This window comes from Anolis carolinensis, unplaced genomic scaffold (assembly GCF_035594765.1).
Source record: "Anolis carolinensis isolate JA03-04 unplaced genomic scaffold, rAnoCar3.1.pri scaffold_9, whole genome shotgun sequence".
NCBI classification, from domain to species: domain Eukaryota; kingdom Metazoa; phylum Chordata; class Lepidosauria; order Squamata; family Dactyloidae; genus Anolis; species Anolis carolinensis.
This window is the reverse complement of record NW_026943820.1, coordinates 27,922,883-27,950,367: the sequence shown is the minus strand read 5'-3', so window position 1 is coordinate 27,950,367 and position 27,485 is coordinate 27,922,883. Positions and strand designations below refer to the sequence as shown.

The following is a 27,485-nucleotide window of genomic DNA, read 5'->3' as shown; positions in this document are numbered from 1 at the left end:
TGTAGCATACTACTACTACTACTACTACTAATAATAATAATAATACATGGCAGGATCATCCTATGAACCATCTTATCTAGGGTGATATTAATAATATTTATAATAATATTATTAATAATAGATAGGGTGCATCTACACTGTAAAATAAAATGGGATACAAATAATAATAATAATAATAATAATAATAATAATAATAGGCAGGATCATCCTATGGATGATTTACATTGTGGAATTAAATGGGGTATTAATAATAATAATAATAATAATAATAATAATAATAAAACTGACCACGTCGGGGATGTCCATGCTGGCCTCGAAACTCTTGGCCACGGCGGGCAGGGCGGGGGGGCTGTCTGGTCTGGCCGGTTGCGGGATGACCCTCCCCAGGCCCTCCGAGATCCAGGCCACCACGGCCCGGCCGGGGCTGCAAAGAGGAAGCAGATCACTGGGAGGGACCCCCAAAGGCCATCCAGTCCAGCCCCCTTCTGTATGCAGGGAGACACACTCCGATCCATCCTAACAGATGGCCATCCAGCCACTTCAAAATGATCCTAGAGGGATAAGACATTCCCAAGGGTCATCCAGTCCAATACACAATCCGATCCCTCCCAACAGATGGCCATCCAGCCTCATAGACATTAGTCACTTCATGGAGAAATAGGGCGATAGTCAAAAAGAATTCTAGAATTGGAAGAGAACCCCCCAAGGGTCATCTAGTCCAATACACCACTCAATCCCTCCCAGCAGATGTCCACCCAACTTCTGTTTAAACACCTCTATAGAGTTGGGAGAGACCTCGAAGGGCCATCCAGTCCAACCCCCTTCCGCAGTTCAGGAAAATAGATATAGCCCTTGATCTCTATTACGCTTCCTACTTTCCTCCTAAAAGGAGCTCAAAATAAGGTGATCCCAAAAAAGTGTAAAATTAGCGAGGAAAATACCTTCTTGGTGTTGATCCAGAATCATGGGAATCATTGGAGTCTTCTTGCTTCTTCCCTGGAACGGACACAAAAAACATTAAATCTATGAAGAACCACGCAATGTAATAATAATAATAATAATAATAATAATAATAATAATAATAATAATAATACATCACACAGTCCTAGACACTTGGGAAGTGTTCGACTTGTGATTTTGTGATACGAAATCTATCTTGTTTGCTGTGTCATAATAAAATAATAACAACAATGGTGATAATAATAGTAATGATAATACAGTAGAGTCTCACTTATTATATATATTATAATATATATATTATATATACAGTAGAGTCTCACTTATCCAAGCTAAACGGGCCGGCAGAAGCTTGGATAAGCGAATATCTTGGCTAATAAGGAGGGATTAAGGAAAAGCCTATTAAACAATGCATTGAAGACATTGACTACAAAAATGCGTTGGATAATCCAGAACGTTGGATAAGTGAGAGTCTACTGTAATAAATTATAATGATAAAAATAATAAATATGATAATAATAATAGTAATTACAATAATCAGTAATGATAATAATAGAAATAATAATAATAATAATAATAATAATAATAATAATAATAATAATAACAACAACACAATTCATATTGTTGTGTCAAGGGAGGCAGATCTAGACAAGCATATCTAACCACATATATTATTATAAATTTTGGAGCAGATTATTATCATTTGCTGCATCAGTAGTTTTTATGGAGTCTCCAAAATATTAACACCTTTTCCTTTTCCCAAGGCCTTACCTTCTGTTAGTCTGTTTGGTTGTGGTTCCGGTAGCTTTGAGGATGGAAAAAAAGAAAAAAAGAAGCATCAGAAAGACTGACAGACATTGAAGACCACCTTCAGCACCTTCATAAGTTCGTGTTTCAATGACATTATGCAATACAATTTTTGTTCCTGGGTTATCAATGTAATTTTGTAATTGGTTCTATCATAACAATGGGAGAAAAGTTTATTCAACTTCAAAAACTTTGTTTATGCAGGATATCCTGCAGAAGACGTTGCTCTAGTTTTCCAATGAATATCTCAAGTCTCAACCAATTCAATGTAATTTGCAGCGGCCACAAAAACAACAAAGTTTCTGGAGTAAAACAACTCCTTTCAAAGTAAGGACTGCACAATTAAACAGGAATAACACTTTAAAACCAGGAACAGATTTTTTTCAATAGAGTGTAATAGATCAAATATACTAAACAGGCTGATATTCCCGTTTGTGGATTTTTTGTAGTAAACGCTGCACAACAGACTTGTGTCAATGCCCAAAACAACCACTAGGGGGCATCTAGAAACCGTTTCCTGTTCCCAGTTTGTTATGCTGCAAAACAGACTCAAGTCAATGCCTAAAACAGCCACTAGGGGGCGTCCAGAAAACTTTTCCTATTCATGTCAATGCCTAAAACAGCCACTAGGGGGCGTCCAGAAGACTTTCCCTATTCATGTCAATGCCTAAAACAGCCACTAGGGGGCGTCCAGAAGACTTTCCCTATTCATGTCAATGCCTAAAACAGCCACTAGGGGGCGTCCAGAAGACTTTCCCTATTCATGTCAATGCCTAAAACAGCCACTAGGGGGCGTCCAGAAGACTTTCCCTATTCATGTCAATGCCTAAAACAGCCACTAGGGGGCGTCCAGAAGACTTTCCCTATTCATGTCAATGCCTAAAACAGCCACTAGGGGGCGTCTAGAAAACATTTCCTGTTCCCAGTTACAAAACAGACTCAAGTCAATGCCTAAAACAGCCACTAGGGGGCGTCCAGAAGACTTTCCCTATTCATGTCAATGCCTAAAACAGCCACTAGGGGGCGTCCAGAAAACTTTCCCTATTCATGTCAATGCCTAAAACAGCCACTAGGGGGCGTCCAGAAGACTTTCCCTATTCATGTCAATGCCTAAAACAGCCACTAGGGGGCGTCCAGAAGACTTTCCCTATTCATGTCAATGCCTAAAACAGCCACTAGGGGGCGTCCAGAAGACTTTCCCAATTCATGTCAATGCCTAAAACAGCCACTAGGGGGCGTCCAGAAAACTTTCCCTATTCATGTCAATGCCTAAAACAGCCACTAGGGGGCGTCCAGAAAACTTTCCCTATTCATGTCAATGCCTAAAACAGCCACTAGGGGGCGTCCAGAAGACTTTCCCTATTCATGTCAATGCCTAAAACAGCCACTAGGGGGCGTCCAGAAGACTTTCCCTATTCATGTCAATGCCTAAAACAGCCACTAGGGGGAGTCCAGAAAACTTTCCCTATTCATGTCAATGCCTAAAACAGCCACTAGGGGGTATCTAGAATTTTTTTTCCCATTCTCAGTTTTTTCGGGACCTGAAAGTCAGGTGCTACCATTTAATGTCCAAGCCCACAGTTTCAGTGCCTTAGCCTTACCTGGGGGACACTGATCCACTCACCTGCCTGGCCAGCCAACTCCTGGTGTCTGCGGGGGGCTTTTCTGGTTCATTCTCTACGACAACATGGACGGGAGAGGCTTCTGGGGGGTGGGGCACCACCTTCTCGATCCAACCCAGCATCCGACCCCCCTGCGGAAGGAAGACAAAGCAGGCGGAATTATCTTTCTCTCCTCAAAGTAGATTCTGCCCTTCTTAAATGGAAATGATGACGGGATTCTAACCCAGATCCATAACAGCTTAACAATGTCTCGGATTTTGCAGTGTAATCACCTCTGCTTTCAATAATTGTAATACTCACCATAGTTATAGTTTTAGTAATATTTGGTTTTGGGGTTTTTCTGTAATTTGGATCTAATTTTATAGGGTTTTTCTGATGGAAAGACACAGATTGGATGACTATGTCGTTTATGGCCAGATTTGGTGTGATTTGGTCCAGTGGTTTTGTTGTTTACTCCATGGGAATTGCGCACATTACATTTTTAAAATATACTAGCTTTGCCCAGCCACGCGTTGCTGTGGCTTATGGGAATCCTTTGTTGGCCAGGTGGAATAGCAGTGAATAGCCTTGCAGTCTCAAAGCCTGGCCGTTTTCTGGAGTAGCTGGAGCTGTTTATTGTATGAACGTAGAGGCATGGACGAGGGGTTGTGCTGCCCAGTTTAGTGTTTCTGGGATGTGTAGTTTTGTTGTTTTGTCCTAGGCCGAAATTTCATTACACTTTTATATAGATAGATAGATTATTATTTGGCGGAGATGGGGAAAAAATCGCGACCTTTTTTTTCTGGAACAGAGAAGAGAAAAATCTTCGATAAAACCTTCAACCGGGATAGTTGAAAGAATGACCACTTTGGAGCACTCACTGGTGCTCCCAGTAAAGACCCATTTCCATTGCATGAGGAACCTGGTTTTTCTAGCCTGCCTTCAATGCACAGCTAGCCTTCGCTTCTTAGCAGCTTAACATAAGCAAGTGGCCACTCTGTGAACAGAAATAGCCCTGGGCCAGTTATAACTGTGCCGTGTTTGAAAGCTGGCTAAGAACTCCTCCTTGCCTAGTAAATGAAGGGGGAGTCACCGGGCAAAATGAATAAACTGGATTTATAAACAGAGTGGGACAAACAAAAAACATGGCTTCATGAGATCGTTGTTGTTGATGTTTGCATCCAAAAACAATATAATATAATTAAAAATATGCCAACATTAAAAGCGGAATTAAACACGAACAGTGTGTTTTGGGCTAAACTTTAAGAAAGCTATCCAAGAGTGCATCTGCACTGCAGAATGAATGCAGTTTGAGACCACTTTGACTGCTGTGGCTCAATGCTGCAGAATCCTAGTTTTGCAAAAACTTCTGTGCCCAGCTACAAGTCCCAGAATTCCATAGCACTAAGCCTTGGCAGTTAAACTGTGTTAATTCGACAGTGCAGATGCACCCCAGGCTGCACCAGCTATTTGGGAATACAGTGCAGAGCATTAATAATAATAATAATAATAATAATAATAATAATAATAATAATAATAATAATAATAATAATAACAACAACTTTATTTTTATACCCCGCCCCATCTCCCCGAAGGGACTCGGGGAGGCTCACATGGGGCCTTGCCCGATACAACAATCAAATATCAATCACGAAGCCATAACACAATTAACCCAATAAAAACATTAAGGAGGGGTCCGTTAAAGTTGTGGCCAAAACCTGGGCCGAAACCCCGGCCTTGGACTCACCAGCTGCTGCTGTTCGACAGGGCCCATGATGCCGCTGGACCGGAGCCAGATGGACATTCAGCCGCTGACCGCCTCAGGGGCGAAAGGGAGAGTCTGGTTATGCAAAGACAGAAAGGGAGAAGGCAGAGCAAAATTATAAACAGAACATGTAAACCAGCGGCTCGCATACTACAGCCCATGGGATGGATGTGGCCTGAGAAAGCCATTTTCCTAGTCTAAAACTGTCAAGGGATAGAATGCAAAAGTTTGACCCAAATCATGTCAACAACACTTTAAAGAAAACCCATCAACATAGCTTTAATCCTAGGGAATGCTCCCACCGCAAATGCAGAGACTGGTTCACTATCTGATGTCCCGTCCCTCGAGGTTTTATTCTGATCCCTTTCTCACCCAGAGTTTTAATTTTTAATCTAGTTTTTAAATGTAGTATTCATGCGGCCCGCTCGTGTTATATTGCTGTTTTGATCTTATGTTGTACTGTTTTATTTTATGTAATGTATTATTTAATTGTATTATGTTATGGTCTATTGTATTGTCTTGGGCATGGCCCCATGTAAGCCGCCCCGAGTCCCCGTTGGGGAGATGGTGGCGGGGTATAAATAAAGTTTTATTATTATTATTATTATTAGAGAGGAAAAATTAAAAGCTGGAGTCAAGGAGGAAATGGATGACACTCCAAAACAGGAACTTCTTGTTAATCACGGAATATAATATCAAAGGTTTGGTTGAGGATCAGTCAAGTGAATCAGAAAAACAAATGTTGTTCATCATAAACACATTCTTCGAACAACCAAAGAAGCCACCTGATGGCCAACACAGAAATCAAAGAAATTGGAAGCAGAAAATGGAAAAGCTTGCAAAAACAATTCTCGCTGCAAAAACAAGACTAGGTGCAGATTGTGGCACAGACAACGAACCAATAGTAGCAATGCTTAGATCAGGGGTTCTCAAACGTTTTCAGCCACTGAACCCTTTTTGAAGCAAAAGTTTCTTGTGGAGTCCTAAGAAATGTTTATATATTATATTATGTATAATGTGTGTGTGTGTGTGTGTATCTGTATTTTACATACAGATATATATATATATATATGAGAGATATGGGCCAGGCCAGTGGTAGATGGATGGAAAGTGTGTGTGTGAACTAATTCACACAATGCAAAAAATGGAAAGAAAGAACAATACAATATTTAAAATAAGGAAAATTTTTAACCTTAACAGTACATAACCTTAACAGTATTTAAGTGAAAGACCAACCTACTCCTGCTATGCAGGAAACACACAATCAAAACACTCCCAACAAATGGCCACCCAGCCTTTCTTTGCAATAATAATAATAATAATAATAATAATAATAATAATAATAATAATAATAATAATAATTTAAAGTTGTGATTGTTATGGGTTGTTATTTTAGTGTAAAGTTTTTACCTTGTGTAATAATGTGTTTATATACTGTTTATGTACTGTATGTTGTTGTATTTATTGATGGAAACAGTCCTGAGCCCCTTCGGGGAGATAGAGCAGTATATATATAAAGTGTTATTATTATTATTATTATTATTATTATTATTATTATTATTATTATTATTATATTATAATAATTATAATACAGTGGAGTCTCACTTATCCAAGCTAAACGGGCCGGCAGAAGCTTGGATAAGCGAATAACTTGGATAACAAGGAGGGATTAAGGAGAAGCCTATTAAACATCAAATTAGGTTATGATTTTACAAATTAAGCACCAAAACTTCATGTTATGCAACAAATTTGACAGAAAAAGTAGTTCAATACGCAGTAATGTTATGTTGTAATTACTGTATTTAGGAATTTAGCACCAAAATATTATGATGTATTGAAAACATTGACTACAAAAATGGCTTGGATTATCCAGAGGCTTGGATAAGCGAGGCTTGGATTAGTGAGACTCTACTGTAATAGCAGAAAAGGCCATCGATTCAGCCCTTTTTATTTTGCCATGGAAGAAAAGCTCAATCAAAGCACCCCCAACAGAATACCCTCCATCCAGCCTTTGTAATGTTAATAATAATAATAATAATAATAATAATAATAATAATAATAATAATAATAATAATAATGCAATCAAGGCCAAGATCGAAAAATCAGCTGATGACCCAAAGTGCAGACTGTGCAAGGAAACCGATGAAACCATTGATCATATCCTCAGCTGCTGTAAGAAAATTGCACAGACAGACTACAAACAGAGGCACAACTATGTGGCCCAAATGATTCATTGGAACCTATGCCTCAAGTATCACCTCCCTGCAGTTAAGAACTGGTGGGATCACAAACCTGCAAAAGTCTTGGAAAATGAACATGCAAAGATACTGTGGGACTTCCGAATCCAGACTGACAAAGTTCTGGAACACAACACACCAGACATCACAGTTGTGGAAAAGAACAAGGTTTGGATCATTGATGTCGCCATCCCAGGTGACAGTCGCATTGACGAAAAACAACAGGAAAAACTCAGCCGCTATCAGGACCTCAAGATTGAACTTCAAAGACTCTGGCAGAAACCAGTGCAGGTGGTCCCGGTGGTGATGGGCACACTGGGTGCTGTGCCAAAAGATCTCAGCCGGCATTTGGAAACAATAGACATTGACAAAATCACCATCTGCCAACTGCAAAAGGCCACCCGACTGGGATCTGCACACATCATCAGAAAATACATCACACAGTCCTAGACACTTGGGAAGTGTTCGACTTGTGGTTTTGCGAAACGAAATCCAGCATGTCTATCTTGTTTGCTGTGTCATAATATAATAAAATAATAATAATAATAATAATAATAATAATAATAATAATAATAATAATAATAATACATCACACAGTCCTAGACACTTGGGAAGTGTTCGATTTGTGATTTTGTGATACGAAATCCAGCATGTCTATCTTGTTTGCTGTGTCATAATTAATAATAATAATACATCACACAGTCCTAGACACTTGGGGAGTGTTCGACTTGTGATTCTGTGATACGAAATCCAGCATGTCTATCTTGTTTGCTGTGTCATAATATAATAAAATAATAATAATAATAATAATAATAATAATAATAATAATAATAATAATAATACATCACACAGTCCTAGACACTTGGGAAGTGTTCGATTTGTGATTTTGTGATACGAAATCCAGCATGTCTATCTTGTTTGCTGTGTCATAATATAATAAAATAATAATAATAATAATAATAATAATAATAATACATCACACAGTCCTAGACACTTGGGAAGTGTTCGATTTGTGATTTTGTGATACGAAATCCAGCATGTCTATCTTGTTTGCTGTGTCATAATTAATAATAATAATAATAATAATAATAATAATAATAATAATAATACATCACACAGTCCTAGACACTTGGGAAGTATTCGACTTGTGATTTTGTGATACGAAATCCAGCATGTCTATCTTGTTTGCTGTGTCATAATATAATAAAATAATAATAATAATAATAATAATAATAATAATACATCACACAGTCCTAGACACTTGGGAAGTGTTCGACTTGTGATTTTGCGAAACAAAATCCAGCATATCTATCTTGTTTGCTGTGTCATACAACGTCGTTGTGTCAATAATAATAATAATAATAATAATAATAGCCCCCAAAGCTCCATGGAGCACAGTTTGAGAGCCCCTGGCTTAGATTCAAGATAAGGAAGGACACTAAGCCAACAATTGCACCAAAATACAACCTGGAGGATATCATTGTGGAGTTTAAACGGATTTGCAGACTTAAGCCTAATTGACCGGGAGCGAGAAGAACTTTGGACCAAAGCCAAGGACATTGTCAGGGAGGGAGAAGACTGGGCCAAAACAAAAGAAGAAACACAATGGACGGCAGATGTTAAATGCATCTAACAAAAGGAAAAGGTGACAGAAATACACACAGAATTCCCAAATGCAAGCATGCTTATGTGCAAGGATAACAGGACTATGATGTGCGGTAGTTTTTAATTTTGAGTACGTCTTTTTAAATACTGTTTATATTTAATCCTGTTTTAATGTTTTGCCCATTTGTACCGTATATACTCAAGTATAAGCCGACCTGAATATAAGCCGAGGCACCTAATTTTACCACAAAAGAGACATGGACGAATTAACATTTCTGTTAAGATCCTATAGAGTACAATCAACAAATAAGACTGACTGGAACTTATTTAGAGATTATATGGCAACTAATATCACTTAATTCTTTTTTTTTTTTGTTGGATACTAGTAAAATGACTAGAAGACATAGGTTCTACCAGGACAAGACATAATATAATATAATTTAATTACATTCTCATAAGGGACGAATGGAAGTACAAAACATGTTACATGTGCGTTTTTTTTTTTCTTTCTTCGTGTAATATATATATATATATATATATATATATATATATATATATAAAATCCCTCACCCCTCTCTTTTTTTTTCTCCTTTCTTCTCTCTCTCTCCTTTCTTTAATTTTTGTGTTGTTTGTGTTGTTTTTGTTAATGTGACACTGGTAAACTCAATAAAAATTATAATGCAAAAAAAAAAAATTTAACACAAAAAAACTGGGAAAACATTGACTCCAGTATAAGCCGAGGGTGGTAAATTTCAGAAATAAAAATAGATGCCAATAAAATTACGTTAATTGAGGCATCGGTAGGTTAAATGTTTTTGAAGCTCAAATTTAAGATAAGACTGTCCAACTCTGATCAAATCATTATTCTCATCTTCTTCAATGTAAATGTGCTTAATTATGTATCCTTTTAATAATAATAGAGTCAAATAATACATGTAATAATAATAAATACCGGAAAATAATACAAGTAATAATAAATACAGTAAAATAATAAATGCAATAATCATAATAATAATAAGAAGATCAGAGTGAAATAATAAATGTATTATTAATAATAATAGAGTAAAATAAATGTAGTAGTAGCAACAATAATAGAGAAAAATAATAAATGTAATAATACCAATAATAATAGAGAAAAATAATTAATGTACCATATATTCTCGAGTATAAGCTGACCCAAATATAAGCCAACCAGGATCCTCATCCTTAGGGGAAAACCTTTACCTTTACCTATGCTGATGCTTTCATGTTAAGCCTCTTTGAGTCTCCTCAAGAATTAAAATGGAGAATTAAAATGGGGTATTAATAATAATAATAATAATAATAATAATAATAATAATAATAATAGTATACTGATGGTTTCATGTTAAGCTGCTTTGGGTCTCCTACAGGAGAGATAAAGTGGGGTATAAATAAAGTATTTAATAATAATAATAATAATTGTATGGTGATGCTTTTATTTTAAGATGCTTTGAGTCTCCTGCAGTAGAGATAAGGCAGGGTAGAAATAAATATAATAATAATAATATTGCATATATATTAAAATAATATATATCAATAATAATAATAATAGTATGTGTATGCTGATATTTTCATGTTAAGTTGCTTTGAGTCTCCTGAAGGAGAGACAAAGTGGGGTATAAATAAATATAATAATAATATAGAAAATATATTAAAATAATAATTATTATTGGAGCCCCTGGTGGCATAGTGGACGAAAGCCTCGTGACTTGAAGGTTGGGTTGCTGACCTGAAAACTGCCAGGTTCGAATCCCACCCGGGGAGAGTGTGGATGAGCTCCCTCTATCAGCTCCAGCTCCATGCAGGGACATGAAAGAAGCCTCCCACAAGGATGGTAAAACATCAAAACATCCAGGCGTCCCCTGGGCAACGTCCTTGCAGACGGCCAATTCTCTCACTCCAGAAGCAACTCAAGTTGCTCCTGACATGGAAAATAATAATAATAATAATAATTACTATTATTATTTCTATCCCACCTTTCTCCCCGTAGGGACCCAAGGCTGCTAACATATTATTTTTTTTATCATCATCATCATCATTTTTATTTTTATCCCACCTTTGATTCCATAGGGAATCAAGACTGCTAACATGTTGTTGTTGTAATAATAATAATAATAATAATAATAATAATAATAATAATTTATATCCCACCTTTTTTCCCATAGGAACCCAAGGCTGTTAACATTATTTTTTTATCATCATCATTGTCATCGTCATCATCATTTTTATTTTTATCCCACCTTTGAGTCCATAGGGACTCAAGACTGTTAACATGTTGTTGTTGTAATAATAATAATAATAATAATAATAATAATAATAATAATAATAATAATTTTGCCAACTGCAAAAGGCCACCCTGCTGGGATCTGCGCGTATCATCCGAAAATACATCACACAGTCCTAGACACTTGGGAAGTGTTCGACTTGTGATTTTGTGAAACGAAATCCAGCAAATCTATCTTGTTTGCTGTGTCATACAACGTCGTTGTGTCAATAATAATAATAATGATAATAATAATAATAATAATAATTTATATCCCACCTTTTTCCCCATAGGAACCCAAGGCTGTTAACATATTATTTTTTTATCATCATCATCGTCGTCGTCATCATCATTTTTATTTTTATCCCACCTTTGAGTCCATAGGGACTCAAGACTGCTAACATGTTGTTGTTGTAATAATAATAATAATAATAATACTAATAATAATAATAATAATAATAATTTTGCCAACTGCAAAAGGCCACCCTGCTGGGATCTGCGCGCATCATCCGAAAATACATCACACAGTCCTAGACACTTGGGAAGTGTTCGACTTGTGATTTTGTGATACGAAATCCAGCATATCTATCTTGTTTGCTGTGTCATAATAAAATAATAATAATACTTTCTATCCCACCTTTTTCCCCATAGGAACCCAAGGCTGCTAACATATTATTTTATTATCATCATCATCGTCGTTGTCATCATCATTTTTATTTTTATCCCACCTTTGAGTCCATAGGGACTCAAGACTGCTAACATGCTGTTGTTGTTGTTGTTATATTATTATTATTATTATTATTATTATTATTATTATTATTATTATTATTGACACAACGACGTTGTATGACACAGCAAACAAGATAGTTATCCTGGATTTTGTTTCACAAAATCACAAGTCGAACACTTCCCAAGTTTCTAGGACTGTGTGATGTATTTTCGGATGATGCGTGCAGATCCCAGTCGGGTGGCCTTTTGCAGTTGGCAGATCGTAATTTTGTCAATGTCTCTTGTTTCCAAATGCCGGCTGAGATCTTTTGGCACGGCACCCAGTGTGCCCATCACCACCGGGACCACCTGCACTGGTTTCTGCCAGAGTCTTTGAAGTTCAATCTTGAGGTCCTGATAGCGGCTGAGTTTCTATTATTATTATTATTATTATTATTATTATTATTATTATTATTTTATTATGACACAGCAAACAAGATAGACATGCTGGATTTCGTATCACAAAATCACAAGTCAAACACTTCCCAAGTGTCTAGGACTTATTATTATTATTATTATTATTATTATTATTATTATTATTATTATTATTATTGTATGACACAGCAAACAAGATAGATATGCTGGATTTCGTTTCACAAAACCACTAGTCGAACACTTCCCAAGTGTCTAGGACTGTGTGATGTATTTTTGGATGATGCGTGCAGATCCCAGAAAATACATCACACAGTCCTATTATTATTATTATTATTATTATTATTATTATTATTATTATTATTATCATCATCACTTGTAAGCCGCCCTGAGTCCCCTTGGGTGAGAAGGGCGGGGTATAAATAATTGAAATAAATACATAATAATCATCATCATCATCATTTTTATTTTTATCCCACCCTTCTCTCCATAGGGACTGGGCCGCCGTCGCTCCCTGCCACAATCAACACCAAACCAAAATAGATGATACTTTCAGCCAAATTGAGAACGAGTCTCGACCTACCATTGGCCAGCCTCGAGAGCCATGGAGGGTCCTGCTTCCACCAAAAAGACCCAGGGAAGGAGCAATGCCGTGCCTCTTGCCTTGTTCCCAATGGATTCCAGCCCTTCGTTCGTTCCCTTGGCACGAATGCTCTCTGCCCCTCTTTCCTGCCCCATAAAGCTGGGAAAGGGATTAGCTGATTCGGCTAATTGCAAATTGGATTAAGGAGGAAACTGTGTTGCTCTGAATCCAAGGAGGACAGCCTGGGCATCTTGAGTTTTGCAAAGAAGGCCGGAACATGGGGCATGCAAAATGAAACAAAATGCGAACAAATGTTCTGTTCCTGGTTCGAAGGTGTCATCCCTATTTAATGGTGCATTCCTTCTTTTAAAACGAGTTGTGAAACCCCAGAAACTTTGTTTTTTTGTGCTGCAAACTATATTGAATTTGTCGAGACTATCGCAAAATGTGCTGCTGTGTCCCTCCTGCAGAAACAAAGTTTGTGCAGTTTAATAAACTTTCCTGATTTTTTTTTTATATGATAGAACCTACAGTAGAGTCTCACTTATCCAACACTCGCTTATCCAACGTTCTGGATTATCCAACGCATTTTTGTAGTCAATGTTTTCAATACATCGTGATATTTTGGTGCTAAATTCATAAATACAGTACTTACTACATAGCATTACTGCATACTGAACTACTTTTTCTGTCAAATTTGTTGTATAACATGATGTTTTGGTGCTTAATTTGTAAAATCATAACCTAATTTGATGTTTAATAGGCTTTTCCTTAATCTCTCCTTATTATCCAACATATTCGCTTATCCAACGTTCTGCCAGCCCATTTATGTTGGATAAGTGAGACTCTACTGTATTAGGAAATGACATTGATCATGCAGGAACGAAAATCGTGTTACACAATGTTATTAATACCACTATTACTACAGTAGAGTCTCACTTATCCAACATAAACGGGCCGGCATAACGTTGGATAAGCGAATATGTTGGATAATAAGGAGAGATTAAGGAAAAGCCTATTAAACATCAAATTAGGTTATGATTTTACAAATTAAGCACCAAAACATCATGTTATACAACAAATTTGGCAGAAAAAGTAGTTCAATACGCAGTCATGCTATGTAGTAAGTACTGTATTTATGAATTTAGCACCAAAATATCACAATATATTGAAAACATTGACTACAAAAATGCGTTGGATAATCCAGAACATTGGATAAGCGAGTGTTGGATAAGTGAGACTCTACTGTAATATTATTTATTTACTACATTTATATCCCGCTCTTCTCATCCCGAAGAGGACTTAGAGCGGCTTACAAATCAAATGAACATACAATATATTATTAGCATAGCACAATATAAGCATTAAATTACTATATTGTACTATATCATTATATGGTAATATTATCAGTAATATTACATTTAATATATAATATATAATTAATATTATTATATTGTAGTATTAGCAGTATAATATTGTATTCCATTATAATATTATTTTAATTGGAAGTAATGGTTAATTAATCCAGGATATCCTCAACAAGTAGCTGAGGAACTATCTTATATCTTTACTAACACCGCAACATTTTTGGCTAATACAGAACCAATATCCAATAGTAAGATGAAAGTGGGCACATTGAGCAATTCTAGAAACTAGCAAGAAAAGACAGCAACAACGTGATACGAATGAACATTTAATAGCTAAAATGTGAAAGTTATTATTAGGCAAGGAATCGAATAATTATACTTAATGTATGGTTAAATGGGCACAAAATGTAAGTTATTACATTTAGATGACACTACAGGGAAAATGTGAAGAGAAGTTTTAAAATTTACTTTATACTATGATTTTAAAAATGTTTATAAGATATATAGATACAGTAGAGTCTCACTTATCCAAGCTAAACAGGCCGGCAGAATGTTGGATAAGCGAATATGTTGGATAATAAGGAGGCATTAAGGAAAACCTATTAATCATCAAATTAGGTTATGATTTTACAAATGAAGCACCAAAACATCATGTTAGACAACAAATTTGGCAGAAAAAGTAGTTCAATACGCAGTCATGCTATGTAGTAATTACTGTATTTATGAATTTAGCACCAAAATATCACGATGTATTGAAAACATTGACTACAAAAATGCGTTGGATAATCCAGAACGTTGGATAAGCAAGTGTTGGATAAGTGAGACTCTACTGTATATTGAATTTGTTGAGACTATCGCAAAATGTGCTGCTGTGTCCCTCCTGCAGAAACAAAGTTTGTGCAGCTTAATAAACTTTCCTGATTTTTTAAATGATAGAACCAATTAGCAAATGACATTGATCACCCAGGAACAAAAATCGTGTTATATAATGTTATTAATACCACTATTACTAATATTATTAATATATTATTATTATTATTATTATTATTAATATTATTCCATTTTCATCTCTTTATTGAAATGCAAAGCTGTTCAAATGAGCAATTTTCCAGACATTAAAGCCTTTAGCCTTTGCAATATAAATGCCAAACATGTCCCTGAATCCAATTAGTGGAGGGAAATCCGCTTTGGGTTTTATTCCGAACTTTAGAGGGCAAACTCCTTTAGACTGGAACACGGGAACAGATGAATCATTATTATTATTATTAATAATAATAATAATACTATTATTATGCACCCTATCATTATTATTATGCATCCTATCTATATATATAAAAGAGTGATGGCATCACGGCGACCCACAAAACAACAAAACTACAGGCCCCCCAACCTTGAAATTTGACAACACAACCCATCATCCACGCCTCTAGGTTGATACAACAAAAAGGAAAGAAAAATAAAGTCCTAATTACAGGGAGAGGAATAATTGCTTTTATACAATTGCTGCCAGTTAGAAGGCTAAGCTCCTCCAACTTGGTCTCCTAGCAACCCAATAAAAAATAATTAAAAACACTAAAAAAGAATTTAAAACACTAAAAAATCAATACAATAAAATACCATAATAACTAAAAATAACTAAAAATTATACAAGAAAATAATAAAATATAATAAATAAAAAGATAACTTACAATAAAATTAATTAAAAAATACAAATACAGTAGAGTCTCACTTATCCAAGCTAAACGGGCCGGCAGAAGCTTGGATAAGCAAATATCTTGGATAACAAGGAGGGATTAAGGAAAAGCCTATTAAACATCAAATTAGGTTATGATTTTACAAATTAAGCACCAAAACTTCATGTTATACAACAAATTTGACAGAAAAAGTAGTTCAATACGCAGTAATGTTATGTTGTAATTACTGTATTTACGAATTTAGCACCAAAATATCACGATATATTGGAAACATTGACTACAAGAATGGCTTGGATTATCCAGAGGCTTGGATAAGCGAGGCTTGGATTAGTGAGACTCTACTGTAACATCAAATAAAAATTACATAACAATTTTTAACCAATACCACCACCACTTTGCCACAGCAACGCGTGGCCGGGCACAGCTAGTTATTATTAATAATAATACTACTAATATTATTAAAATTATGATGATGATGATTCAGTTTCATCTCTTTATTGAAATTTAAAACTGCTCAGAGGAATGTTGTTAGCCTTTGCAATATAAATACCAAACACGTCCCTATTAGTGGAGGGAGATCCGCTTTGGGTTTTAGTCCAAACTTTAGAGGGCAAACTCCTATAGAGTTCCAAGTAAACATTATGAATTATTATTATTATTATGAATATTAGTAAAATTATTATCCTGTTTTCATCTCTTTATCGAAACGCAAAGCTGCTCAGGTGAATGCTTTTCTTAGCCTTTGCAATATAAATGCCAACCACGTCCCTATTAGTGGAAGGACGCTTTGCGTTTTAGTCCAAACTTTAGAGGGCAAACTCCTATAGAGTTCTAATTAAACATTATGAATTATTATTATTATTATTATTATTATTATTATTACTAAAATTATTATCCTGCTTTCATCTCTTTATCGAAACGCAAAGCTGCTCAGGTGAATGCTTTTCTTAGCCTTTGCAATATAAATGCCAACCACGTCTCTTGACCCTTTAGTGTGACTTTGGAGATGCTTTGCGCCACCAAGACAATGGCTCCTGTCTCTTAGCAACCTTGTCCTCACCTCCATCATCACCCATCATCATCCCTTTGGGCATTGGCTTCCCGTCGCCATGGAGAAGGAGGAGGGGCTCAATGCCCAGGTGAGGCCAGGACAGGGTTTACCTGGCCAGGTGAAGCCGGGAAAGAGAAGCAAGCGAGGAAGAAGCCAGGTAAGCCGAGAAAATGGGACATTTTCTTCCGACTGATTCTGTAACCCTTTTTCTCTACGAACCTTCTAATATCTATGAGGCTGGATGGCCATCTCTTCGGGAGGGATTCGATGGTGCAGGGTTGGGCTGGATGGCCCTTGCGGGGGGTCCTTTCTAATTAAGATTCTATGGAAGTGCTTAAACACAGGCTGAATGGCCATCTGTCGGGAGGGATCGGATGGTGTGGAGTCCCATACAACTTGAGGATTCTATGACAGAGATATCATAGAATATAACTAGCTGTGCCCGGCGAAGTATGGTGGTATGGGACATAAAGTATTGAGGAATTGGTGGTAGTTAAGGCAAAGGGTAAAGGTGTGGAGTCCAGATAATCCAGTTAAAGCAGATAATGTAAGATTATAAATGGGTTATATAGCTGTGTGGAAGGGCCTTGAGTTTACCTGCCATATAATCCAGTTCAAATCTGATAATCTGTATTTTATAGGCAGTGTGGAAGAGGCCTAAGTGAGGCCTAACTCTGCCTGTCCCCTGGGTGAGTGGGTTGCTAGGAGACCAAGTGGGCGGAGCTTAGCCTTCTAACTGGCAGCAATTGGATAAAAACAATTATTCCTCTCCACCTAATTAGGACTTTATTTTTCTTTTCTTTTTGTTGTATCAACGTAGAGGCATGGATGACGGGTTGTGTTGTCAGTTTTCAAGGTTGTGGGGTGTTTAGTTTTGTTGTTTTGGCGGTCGCCAGGATTCCATCACTCCTTTATATATATATAGATGTGTCTATCTATCGCCCCTATAGCTGGATGGCCATCTGTTGAGAGGGATTGGGTGCTGCTTTTCCTAAATAACTGAAAGGAGTTGGATTGGATGGCCCATGGGGTCTCTTCCAACACTGAGATTCTATTATTATTATTATTATTATTATTATTATTAGCAGGGCTTCTGTTGGAAGGGATCAGATTGTGCTTTTCCTGCATTGCCAAAGGGCCCTTCGCACCCTTTCCAACTTGAGGATTCTATGATATGTCAGAGCAATTTGCTAGGCACACACGCAGCAGAAGTCGCTGCCGAGAAAGCACTAGGTAAATAATGATGCTGGAGTCTTCAGCTCTCTATCAAAAGTTTACTCACGAACGGAATTCCACAAGACAATACACAGCTCTCACGCAGGCACACACGGGAAGGAAAACACAAAGAAGAAAAAAGATAGGAAGCAGAGGGCAATTTATCCCAGACTCTGCTGTCTGATGCAATCCAAGTTTGCAGGCACTTAACCCTTTACACACTGGCATAGTAAACAGTACACAGTGCATGATGCCATCTCCAGCACACATTGCATCACCATGACTCAATTACATTTAAACAACTCTATATACAATCATTCCTACTTTAACATGATAGCAATATCATATAGTGTGCCTATCTATCACATCTATGGCTGGATGGTCATCTGTCAGGAGGGATCGGATTGTGTTTTTCCTGCATGGCCAAAGGGGGTTGGACTGGATGGCCTTTGGGGGATCCCTCCCAGCTCTAGGCTTCTATGACCTCTATTATTATATTTATTACATTTATTATATTAATTATATTATATTTATTATTATTATTATTACTAGCTGTGCCCAGCCATGCGTTGCTGTGGCAAAGTGGTGATGGTATTGGTTAAAAATTGTTGTGTAATTTTTATTTGACTTTATTTGCATTTTTTTATTAATTTTATTGTAAGTTATCTTTTTATTTATTATATTTTATTATTTTATTGTATTATTTTTAGTTATTTTCTGTTATTATAGTATTTTATTGTATCGATTTTTTTTAGTGTTTTTTATTATTTTTTATTGGGTTGCTAGGAGACCAAGTGGGCGGAGCTTAGCCTTCTAACTGGCAGCAATTGGAGAAAAGCAATTATTCCTCTCTCTCTAATTAGGACTTTATTTTTCTTTTCTTTTTGTTGTATCAACCTAGAGGCATGGATGATGGGTTGTGTCGTCAAATTTCGAGGTTGGGGGGCCTGTAGTTTTGTGGGTCGCCGTGATGCCATCACTCTTTTATATATATAGATTACACTATTATTATTATTATTATTTCCTCCTTGACGACGTCTGTAGCGGAGGCCATGGCGCAGGTGCTGGACCTGGTCCCCTGGCCGCCGGACGGGGCCCCGGTCTTTGCCTCCCCGGGGGTCCTGGTCCCGCTGGAGCCGCGCAAGGCCATGCTGGCCGGGGTCAAGAGCCAGATCTACCACCCGGCCTTGCCCAGCCTCCGCCGCATGGACATGGACACCGTGGCCAACCGCCTGACCGACGAGCACTCCCGCACCACCACCTACTGCACCAAAGGTGACCACCCGATTTGCACCCCTTTCCTGCCACGGAAAACCCTGGGACTTGTAGTTTTCTGGGGGTACGGACTGGCCTAGTCCCACTCAATATAAAACCACTAGCTTTGCCCAGCCACGCGTTGCTGTGGCTTATGGGAATCCTTTATTGGCCAAGTGGAATAGCAGTGAATAGCCTTGCAGTCTCAAAGCCTGGCCGTTTTCTGGAGTAGCTGGAGCTTTTTATTGTATGAACGTCGAGGCCTGGATGAGGGGTTGTGCTGCTAAGTTTAGTGTTTCTGGGATGTGTAGTTTTGTTGTTTTGTCCTAGGCCAAAATTTCATTACCCTTTTATATACCGTGTTTCCCCGAAAATAAGACAGTGTCTTATATTATTTTTTACTCCCAAAGATGTGCTAGGTCTTATTTTCAGGGGATGTCTTATTTTTCCATAAAGAAGTGTCATGGGACCGATTCCAAGAGCTGAGTTTGCAAGCTCTTGAATCGGAGCCATAACAATTTACACTCCTCTACAGCTCCAACGGGACACCTGGCAATGGAGCATGGGAAACTTAGGAGAGAAAACCAAAACAATTTTAATGAGTAGTTTGTTTGTAGCAATGATGTTAACACGTGGTGTGAGTCTGTGGTGATGGTATTTACGTGTGGTGTGACGTTGTAACAAAAGTAATAAAGAGGATTGAATGTAAACATTATGCCATTCTCGACTTTGCCTAAGTCGAGTGTTCTTCAATAAAGATCCTGTTGATAGCAGATGCCTTTGATCTGTTTTCATGCCGGTCGTTTGAAGTAAGCCTGACAGAAGAATTCACATTTATTGTTGAACAAAAAAATGAACATTTATTCTATACTGTACAGTAGTTGTCATCACAAACCATCATAACCAAACCAGACAAACTGTGACTTCTGTCAAGAATTTCTTGTTACTACCATTATTTCCACATACAAGTGGTATGTACATTTACCAATCCTGCATGTTATGGTGTTTTGTTTGGTGGGTGCCGGGCATGCATCCAAACAAAATCTTTGCTAGGTCTTACTTTCGGGGGAGGTCTTATATTTAGCAATTCAGCCAAATTTCTACTAGGTCTTATTTTTTGGGGATGTCTTATTTTAGGGAAAACAGAGTATATAGACTAGCTGTGCCCGGCCACGCGTTGCTGTGGCGAAGTATGGTGATGTGGGAAATAAAGTATTGAGGAATTGGTGGTAGTTAAGGTAAAAGGTTCCCTGGGCTGAGTGAGTTGCTAGGAGACCAAGTGAGCGAAGCTTAGCCTTCTAACTGGCAGCAATTGGATAAAAACAATTATTCCTCTCCCTCTAATTAGGACTTTATTTTTCTTTTCTTTTTGTTGTATCAACCTGGAGGCATGGATGATGGGTTGTGTTGTCAAATTTCGAGGTTGTGGGGTATTTACTTTTGTTGTCTTGTCCGCTGCCGTGATGCCATCACTCTTTTATATATATAGATTACACCTGCAGAGTGCAGATCTTCATGCTCCTTCTTAATCTTTCTCCCTTGCGTTTCATGTATTTCGAAACAAGATGACTTTAAAAATGCAACGTTCACTTTGGCCGGAGTCCCCAACCTACGCCTACCGTCCCTGGTGAGTCCTTTCTTCATAGAGGCAATAGAATAATAATAATAATAATAATAATAATAATAATACAGTCCTAGACATTTGGGAAGTGTCTGACATGTTATCCAATACAACAGCCAGCAGAGTGTCTGCTGTGGACTTGTTGAGATTTTATTATTATTATTATTATTGTATGACACAGCAAACAAGATAGACATGCTGGATTTCGTATCACAAAATCACAAGTCGAACACTTTCCAAGTGTCTAGGACTGTGTGATGTATTATTATTATTATTATTATTATTATTATTATTGTATGACACAGCAAACAAGATAGACATGCTGGATTTCGTATCACAAAATCACAAGTCGAACACTTTCCAAGTGTCTAGGACTGTGTGATGTATTATTATTATTATTATTATTATTATTATTATTATTATTATTATTATTATTATTTTATTATTATGACACAGCAAACAAGATAGACATGCTGGATTTCATATCACAAAATCACAAGTCGAACACTTCCCAAGTGTCTAGGACTGTGTGATGTATTATTATTATTATTATTATTATTATTATTATTATTATTGTATGACACAGCAAACAAGATAGACATGCTGGATTTCATATCACAAAATCACAAGTCGAACACTTCCCAAGTGTCTAGGACTGTGTGATGTATTATTATTATTATTATTATTATTAATAATAATAATAAAACTTTATTTATACCCCGCCACCATCTCCCCAACGGGGACTCGGGTTGTTGTTAAGCAGTGGTTGGATGGCCATCTGTTGGGAGGGTTTGGATGGTGTCTTCCTGCCTGGCAGAAGGGGGTTGAACTTTGGGGTCCTGCCCAACTCTGGGAGTCTATTCCATTCTATGGGTGGCCACATGTCAGGAGGGATCTGACTGGGCCTTCCTCCCTGGCAGAAGGGGGTTAGACTGGATGGCCTTTGGGGTGTCCTTATGGATCCCACATCAGCAGGGCCTCTCTCTGGTTTCTTTGCCAGGGGATGACGGAGCTGGGCCGGTCGCTGAGGTCGTGCTGCCACCCGGGGAAGATGGCCCCGGAGATGCCGGGCGCGGACCGGGAGGAGTGGCCCAGCTTCACCGGGGCCATGGACGACTGGTCCCGCTTTGTCTCCACGGCCGGGGAGTTCAAGCTGCCCAGCGCCAAGAAGCACAGTAAGTGCAAGGCCAACAAAGCAGCCTTGGCCTGACCTGGGACCGGCCCTTGACATCCTCCTTCTTCCTTCCTTCCTTCCCAGTCCTTGGCTTCAGCTGCTACGCCTTGAGGTACCTCAAACCGGACGTCACACAAACCTGGAGGGTAAGATACAAGAGCAACTAATCTCGCATCTCCCCCAAGGTGCTCTTCACTTCCTTCGCATCAAAAACCTAAATCTAAAGCCTGAGATTTCTCCCAAACAATAGAGCAGGGGGCCCCAAACTACGGCCCACGGGCCACATGCGGCCCATTGAAGCCATTTATCCGGCCCTCATGGCACAAAGGCAGAAAGGGGTTGGACTAAATGCCCCAAGGGGTCTCTTCCAACCCTCTTTTTATTATTATTATTATTATTATTATTATTAACATTGACGCTTGGAAGCCATCTGTCGGGAGTGCTTTGCTTGTGCTTTTGGTGCACAAAGTCAGAAGGGGGTGGACTAAATCGCCCAAGGAGACTCTTCTAACCCTCTTTATTATTATTATTATTATTATTATTATTATTATTATTATTATTATTATTATTATTAACATTGAAGCTTGGAAGCCATCTGTCAGGAGTGCTTTGCTTGTGCTTTTGGTGCACAAAGTCAGAAAGGGGTTGGACTAAATGGCCCAAGGTCCCTTCCATTGCAAGGGGTCCCTTCCAACCCTATTATTATTATTATTATTATTATTATTATTATTATTATTATTATTAAACACTGAGGCTTGGTGGCCATCTGTCAGGAATGCTTTTGGTGCACAAAGTCAGAAGGGAGTGGGACTAAATAGCCCAAGGGGTCTCTTCCAACTCTCTTTATTATTATTATTATTATTGCTCGGTGGTCAACTATAGTCCGGCCAGCTAACGGTCAGAGGGATCGTGAACTGGCCTCCCGTTTAATAAGTTTGTGGAGTCCTGCAATAGAGCCACGAGTGAGTGATTTATAGCACCGTTCCTTTCCTTTCCTGCTAGTGCTGCCTGAACCAGAACCGCAGCCTGGACAGATATGGACCAAAGCCTCTGCCTTACAACACTGTGTAAGTATTTCTAACTTTTGCATTGGGCTGCCAATTCCTTGCAAACGCTGCATTGGTTCAACATACCTATCTTTCTGTGTTTTTCTCCTTTTTTTGCAGCAATACCTATAGGAGCTTTGGGTCGGCACACAGGTGAGTCATGGCTTTGAAGCCTCCAAAAACCCAGAAAGAAACCCTATAGTCACTTATTCACACTCACTTTAAAGAGAAACACTTCCAATCCACAAAGAGTGAAATCCCAAGTAAAGTTAAAGTTTTTCCAGTCATATCCAACTCTGGGGGTTGGTGCTCATCTCAATTTTTAAACCAAAGAGCCGGCGTTGTCCGTAGACACCTCCAAGGTGATGTGGCCAGCATGACTGCATAGAGTGCTGTTACCTTCTCGCCGGAGCAGTACCTATTCACCTACTTACATTTGCATGTTTTCGAACTGCTAAGCAGGGCCAGGAAGACATCTTTCCACCATGTCTCCTGTATCAATTTAACAATAGAGTCTCACTAATCCAAGCTAAACGGGCCGGCAGAATCTTGGATAAGCGAATATCTTGGATAATAAGGAGGGATTAGGGAAAAGCCTATTAAACATCAAATTAGGTTATAATTTTACAAATTAAGCACCAAAACATCATGTTATACAACAAATTTGACAGAAAACGTAGTTCAATACGCAGTAACGTTATGTTGTAATTACTGTATTTACGAATTTAGCACCAAAATATCACGATATATTGGAAACATTGACTACAAAAATGCCTTGGGATAATCCAGAACCTTAGATAAGCAAGACTACTGTATAATATATAATACTCATATTATACTGTATTAATATTATATTGTATATACATACAGTAGAGTCTCACTTATCCAACGTTCTGGATTATCCAATGCATTTTTGTAGTCAATGTTTTCAATGCATTGTGATATTTTGGTTCGTAAATACAGTAATTACTACATAGCATTCATGTTTAATGAACTACTTTTTCTGTCAAATTTGTTGTATAACATGATGTTTTGGTGCTTAATTTGTAAAATCATAACCTAATTTGATGTTTAATAGGCTTTTCCTTAATCTCTCCTTATTATCCAACATATTCGCTTATCCAACGTTCTAGTGGCCCGTTTATGTTGGATAAGTGAGACTCTACTGTATATTGATAATACTGTAATGTCATACAATATAATACATTATTGTAATTGTATATTTATATATGTAATATTACTTATAATATTGAAATATAGTTGTATAGTATAATATAATAATATATAATGCTTATATAGTGCTATAATTAATAATATAATATATTGTATGTGTATATAACTTGTAAGCCGCCCTGAGTCCCCTTCGGGGTGAGAAGGGCAGGATATAAATGTCGCTAATAAATAAATAAGTTGGCAGAAGCTGGGGCTAACAGCAGGAGCTCACCCCACTCCCAGGATTAGAACCACTGACCTTTCTTTAATCTTGGATGCCTCGGTCTGCACAGGCGAAAGGGTCATACTAGATGACCTCAAGGGTATGGACCAGGGGTCCCCAAACTAAGGCCCGGGGGCCGGATGCAGCCCTCCGCGGTCATTTCCCTGGCCCCCGCCCTCAGTTTTATAATATAATATATTGTATATACATATAATGTTGATAATAATATTATAATGTAATACAATATAACACTAATAATAATACCATATAATAATATTAATTATATATTCTATATTACATATAATATTACTAATAATAACACAGTATAGTGGTACAGTTCAATATAGTAATATATAATGCTATTATTGTGCTATGCTAATAACATAATATATTGTATGTACATATAATTTGTAAGCCACTCTGAGTCCCCTTTGGGGTGAGAAGGGTGTGATACAAATGTAGTAAATAAATGCAGTAAATAAATAATAAATAAATTTTAGACTTAGGCTTACCCAAAGTCTGAAATGACTTGAAGGCACACAACAACAACAACAACAACAATAATCCTAATTAACTTGACTATCTTATTGGCCAGAAGCAGGAGCACACTTTCCATTGAATTCCTGATAAATGTTAGATATTGTATTGTTCTTTCATTGTTGTTTCATTGTTGTTGTTGTTGTTTTTGCACTACAAATAAGACATATGCAGTGTGCATTGGAATTTGTATTTTTTTCAAATGATAATCCGGCCCCTCAACGGTCTGAAGGATTGTGGACCGGCCCTCGGCTTAAAAAGTTTGAGGACCCCTGGTATGGACCCTAAAGAACCTCCCCAAATGTATGAATTGACCTATGGATTCCCTTTCTTTTGACCCAAATTGGGATTTTAATATTATTGTGTATATTGACTTTTATGACTGTTTTTAATCATGTTGAAGTTTTACTGCTCGGTTTAATGTTTTATCTGATTTGTGCTGTCGTGTCTGGGCATGGCCCCATGTAAGCCGCCCCGAGTCCCTCTGGGGAGATGGGGCGGGATATAAGAATAAAATTATTATTATTATTATTATTATTATTATTATTTCTTCCTTTCCAGCCGCTCCCATTACCTCCAGCCTTGGCGCTAGGAAGACACACGGATCTTTTTCGACCGCAGAAGAGCCGTAAAGAATGCGTAAAAGCCGTCCGCTGCCTCGGCAAAGGAAGGCCTGGCGAAGAAGGTGTTTTCTGGTTGAAATAAAATCAGAATTAAAGTTTTAAGAGAAGCAGCAAAGGGGAAGGCGAGGGAGGCGGGTGGGTTTTCCCCATTTTGGCCTTTCTTTTGCCCCCAACGGTGTCCAACTTTTGCATCCAGCTTCAGCATCCTGTCGGTTTCGAGGATGGGTGGCTTCGGACTTAAATAAGCTCCGGTTGCCTCCCAGGAACCAGGCATTTTTGCAGGATCTTGGGAGTCAATAAATGAAGACAAGGAGTGGATGCTTTTCAGAGTTACAGGACAACAAAGACATTTTTAGATGGAGACTACCCTGTTTCCCCTAAAATAAGACATCCCCAAAAAATAAGACCTAGCAGAGGTTTTGCTGAATTGCTAAATATAAGGCCTCCCCCGAAAGTAAGACCTAGCAAAGTTTTTGTTTGCAAGCATGCCCGGCGCCCGCCAAACAAAACACCAGAGCATGCAGGATCGGTAAATGTACATACCAGTTGTACATGGAAATAATGGTAGTAACAAGAAATTCAGGAGCCCCGATGGCGAAGTGTGTTAAAGCACTGAAGCTGCTGAACTTGCAGACCAAAAGGTCCCAGGTTCAAATCCCGGGAGCGGAGTGAGCGCCCGCTGTTAGCTCCAGCTTCTGCCAACCTAGCAGTTCGAAAACATGCCAATGTGAGTAGATCAATAGGTGCCGCTCCGGCGGGAAGGTAACGGCTCTCCATGCAGTCATGCCGGCCAAATGACTTTGCAGGTGTCTACGGACAACGCTGGCTCTTTGGCTTAGAAATGGAGATGAGCACCAACCACCAGAGTCGGACACGACTGGACTTAACGTCAGGGGAAACCTTTACCTTAACAAGAAATTCTTGGCAGAAGTCACAGTTTGTCTGGTTTGGTTATGTTGGTTTGTGAGGACAACTACTGTACAGTATACAATAAATGTTCATTTTTTGAAAAATAAGACATCCCCTGAAAATAAGACCTAGCACACCTTTGGGAGCAAAAAATAATATAAGACACTGTCTTATTTTCGGGGAAACACGGTAGATGAACATCACATACTTCTGAGTGTTCAGGTGGAATCGCCTTTCTTCCTAATCAGGGGTCCTCAAACTTTTTAAGTGGAGGGCCGGTTCACAGTCCCTCAGACTGTTGGGGGGCCGGACTATGCTGAAATAGTCCAAAATTAGGATTGTTGTTGTGTGCCTTCAAGTCATTTCACACTTAGGTCAACCCTAAGTCTAAAGTTTAGGACAGAGGCCAGGTCAATGACCTTGTCGGGCCTTAGTTTGGGGACCCCTGATCTAGACAATCTCATAAGACCGTAGGTAAGCAAAGAGACCTCCAAAGACCATCTAGATCAGGGGTCCCCAAACTTTTAAAGCAGAGGGCCGGTCCACAATCCTTCAGCCTGTTGAGGGGCCGAATTATCAT

The 27,485-nt window shown here is 38.1% G+C and overlaps 2 protein-coding genes across 3 annotated transcripts in view; one reads left to right on the top strand and one right to left on the bottom strand.

Moving 5' to 3' along the window:
• Positions 1–13,459, bottom strand: part of LOC103282342 (cyclic nucleotide-gated cation channel beta-1) — a 29,378-nt gene extending 15,919 nt beyond the window's left edge. The window contains exons 1-6 of the mRNA XM_062961936.1: positions 12,980–13,459; positions 5,113–5,205; positions 3,389–3,517; positions 1,729–1,762; positions 942–996; positions 289–424 (exon numbers count right to left, since the gene is read on the bottom strand). Coding sequence (XP_062818006.1) covers positions 289–424; positions 942–996; positions 1,729–1,762; positions 3,389–3,517; positions 5,113–5,169 — 411 coding nt within the window. The 5' untranslated portion in view covers positions 5,170–5,205; positions 12,980–13,459. The remainder of the gene's footprint in view (positions 1–288; positions 425–941; positions 997–1,728; positions 1,763–3,388; positions 3,518–5,112; positions 5,206–12,979) is intronic.
• A 3,687-nt stretch (positions 13,460–17,146) lies between these two features.
• Positions 17,147–26,098, top strand: spmip8 (sperm microtubule inner protein 8). 2 transcript variants are annotated; one of them, XM_062961938.1, is made up of 8 exons: positions 17,147–17,248; positions 19,351–19,581; positions 21,126–21,187; positions 22,182–22,356; positions 22,440–22,501; positions 23,358–23,422; positions 23,522–23,554; positions 25,935–26,098. In XM_062961938.1, exons 2-8 carry the CDS (start codon positions 19,359–19,361, stop codon positions 25,963–25,965), a joined length of 651 nt encoding a protein of 216 aa, XP_062818008.1. In that variant the 5' UTR covers positions 17,147–17,248; positions 19,351–19,358; the 3' UTR covers positions 25,966–26,098. The 2 variants fall into 2 exon arrangements, with proteins under 2 accessions (XP_062818008.1, XP_062818009.1); XM_062961939.1 differs by lacking the exon at positions 22,440–22,501.
• Positions 26,099–27,485: the final 1,387 nt, after the last annotated feature.

What these genes read in the sequence shown, in the direction of transcription:
- spmip8 (XM_062961938.1), top strand. Translation starts at nt 19,359, where the DNA reads ATGGCGCAGGTGCTGGACCTGGTCCCCTGGCCGCCGGACGGGGCCCCG. An exon ending in GCCCAGCGCCAAGAAGCACA is followed by an intron (nt 22,357 to 22,439) that starts GTAAGTGCAAGG and finishes CTTCCTTCCCAG; the next exon opens with TCCTTGGCTTCAGCTGCTAC. An exon ending in ACGTCACACAAACCTGGAGG is followed by an intron (nt 22,502 to 23,357) that starts GTAAGATACAAG and finishes CTTTCCTGCTAG; the next exon opens with TGCTGCCTGAACCAGAACCG.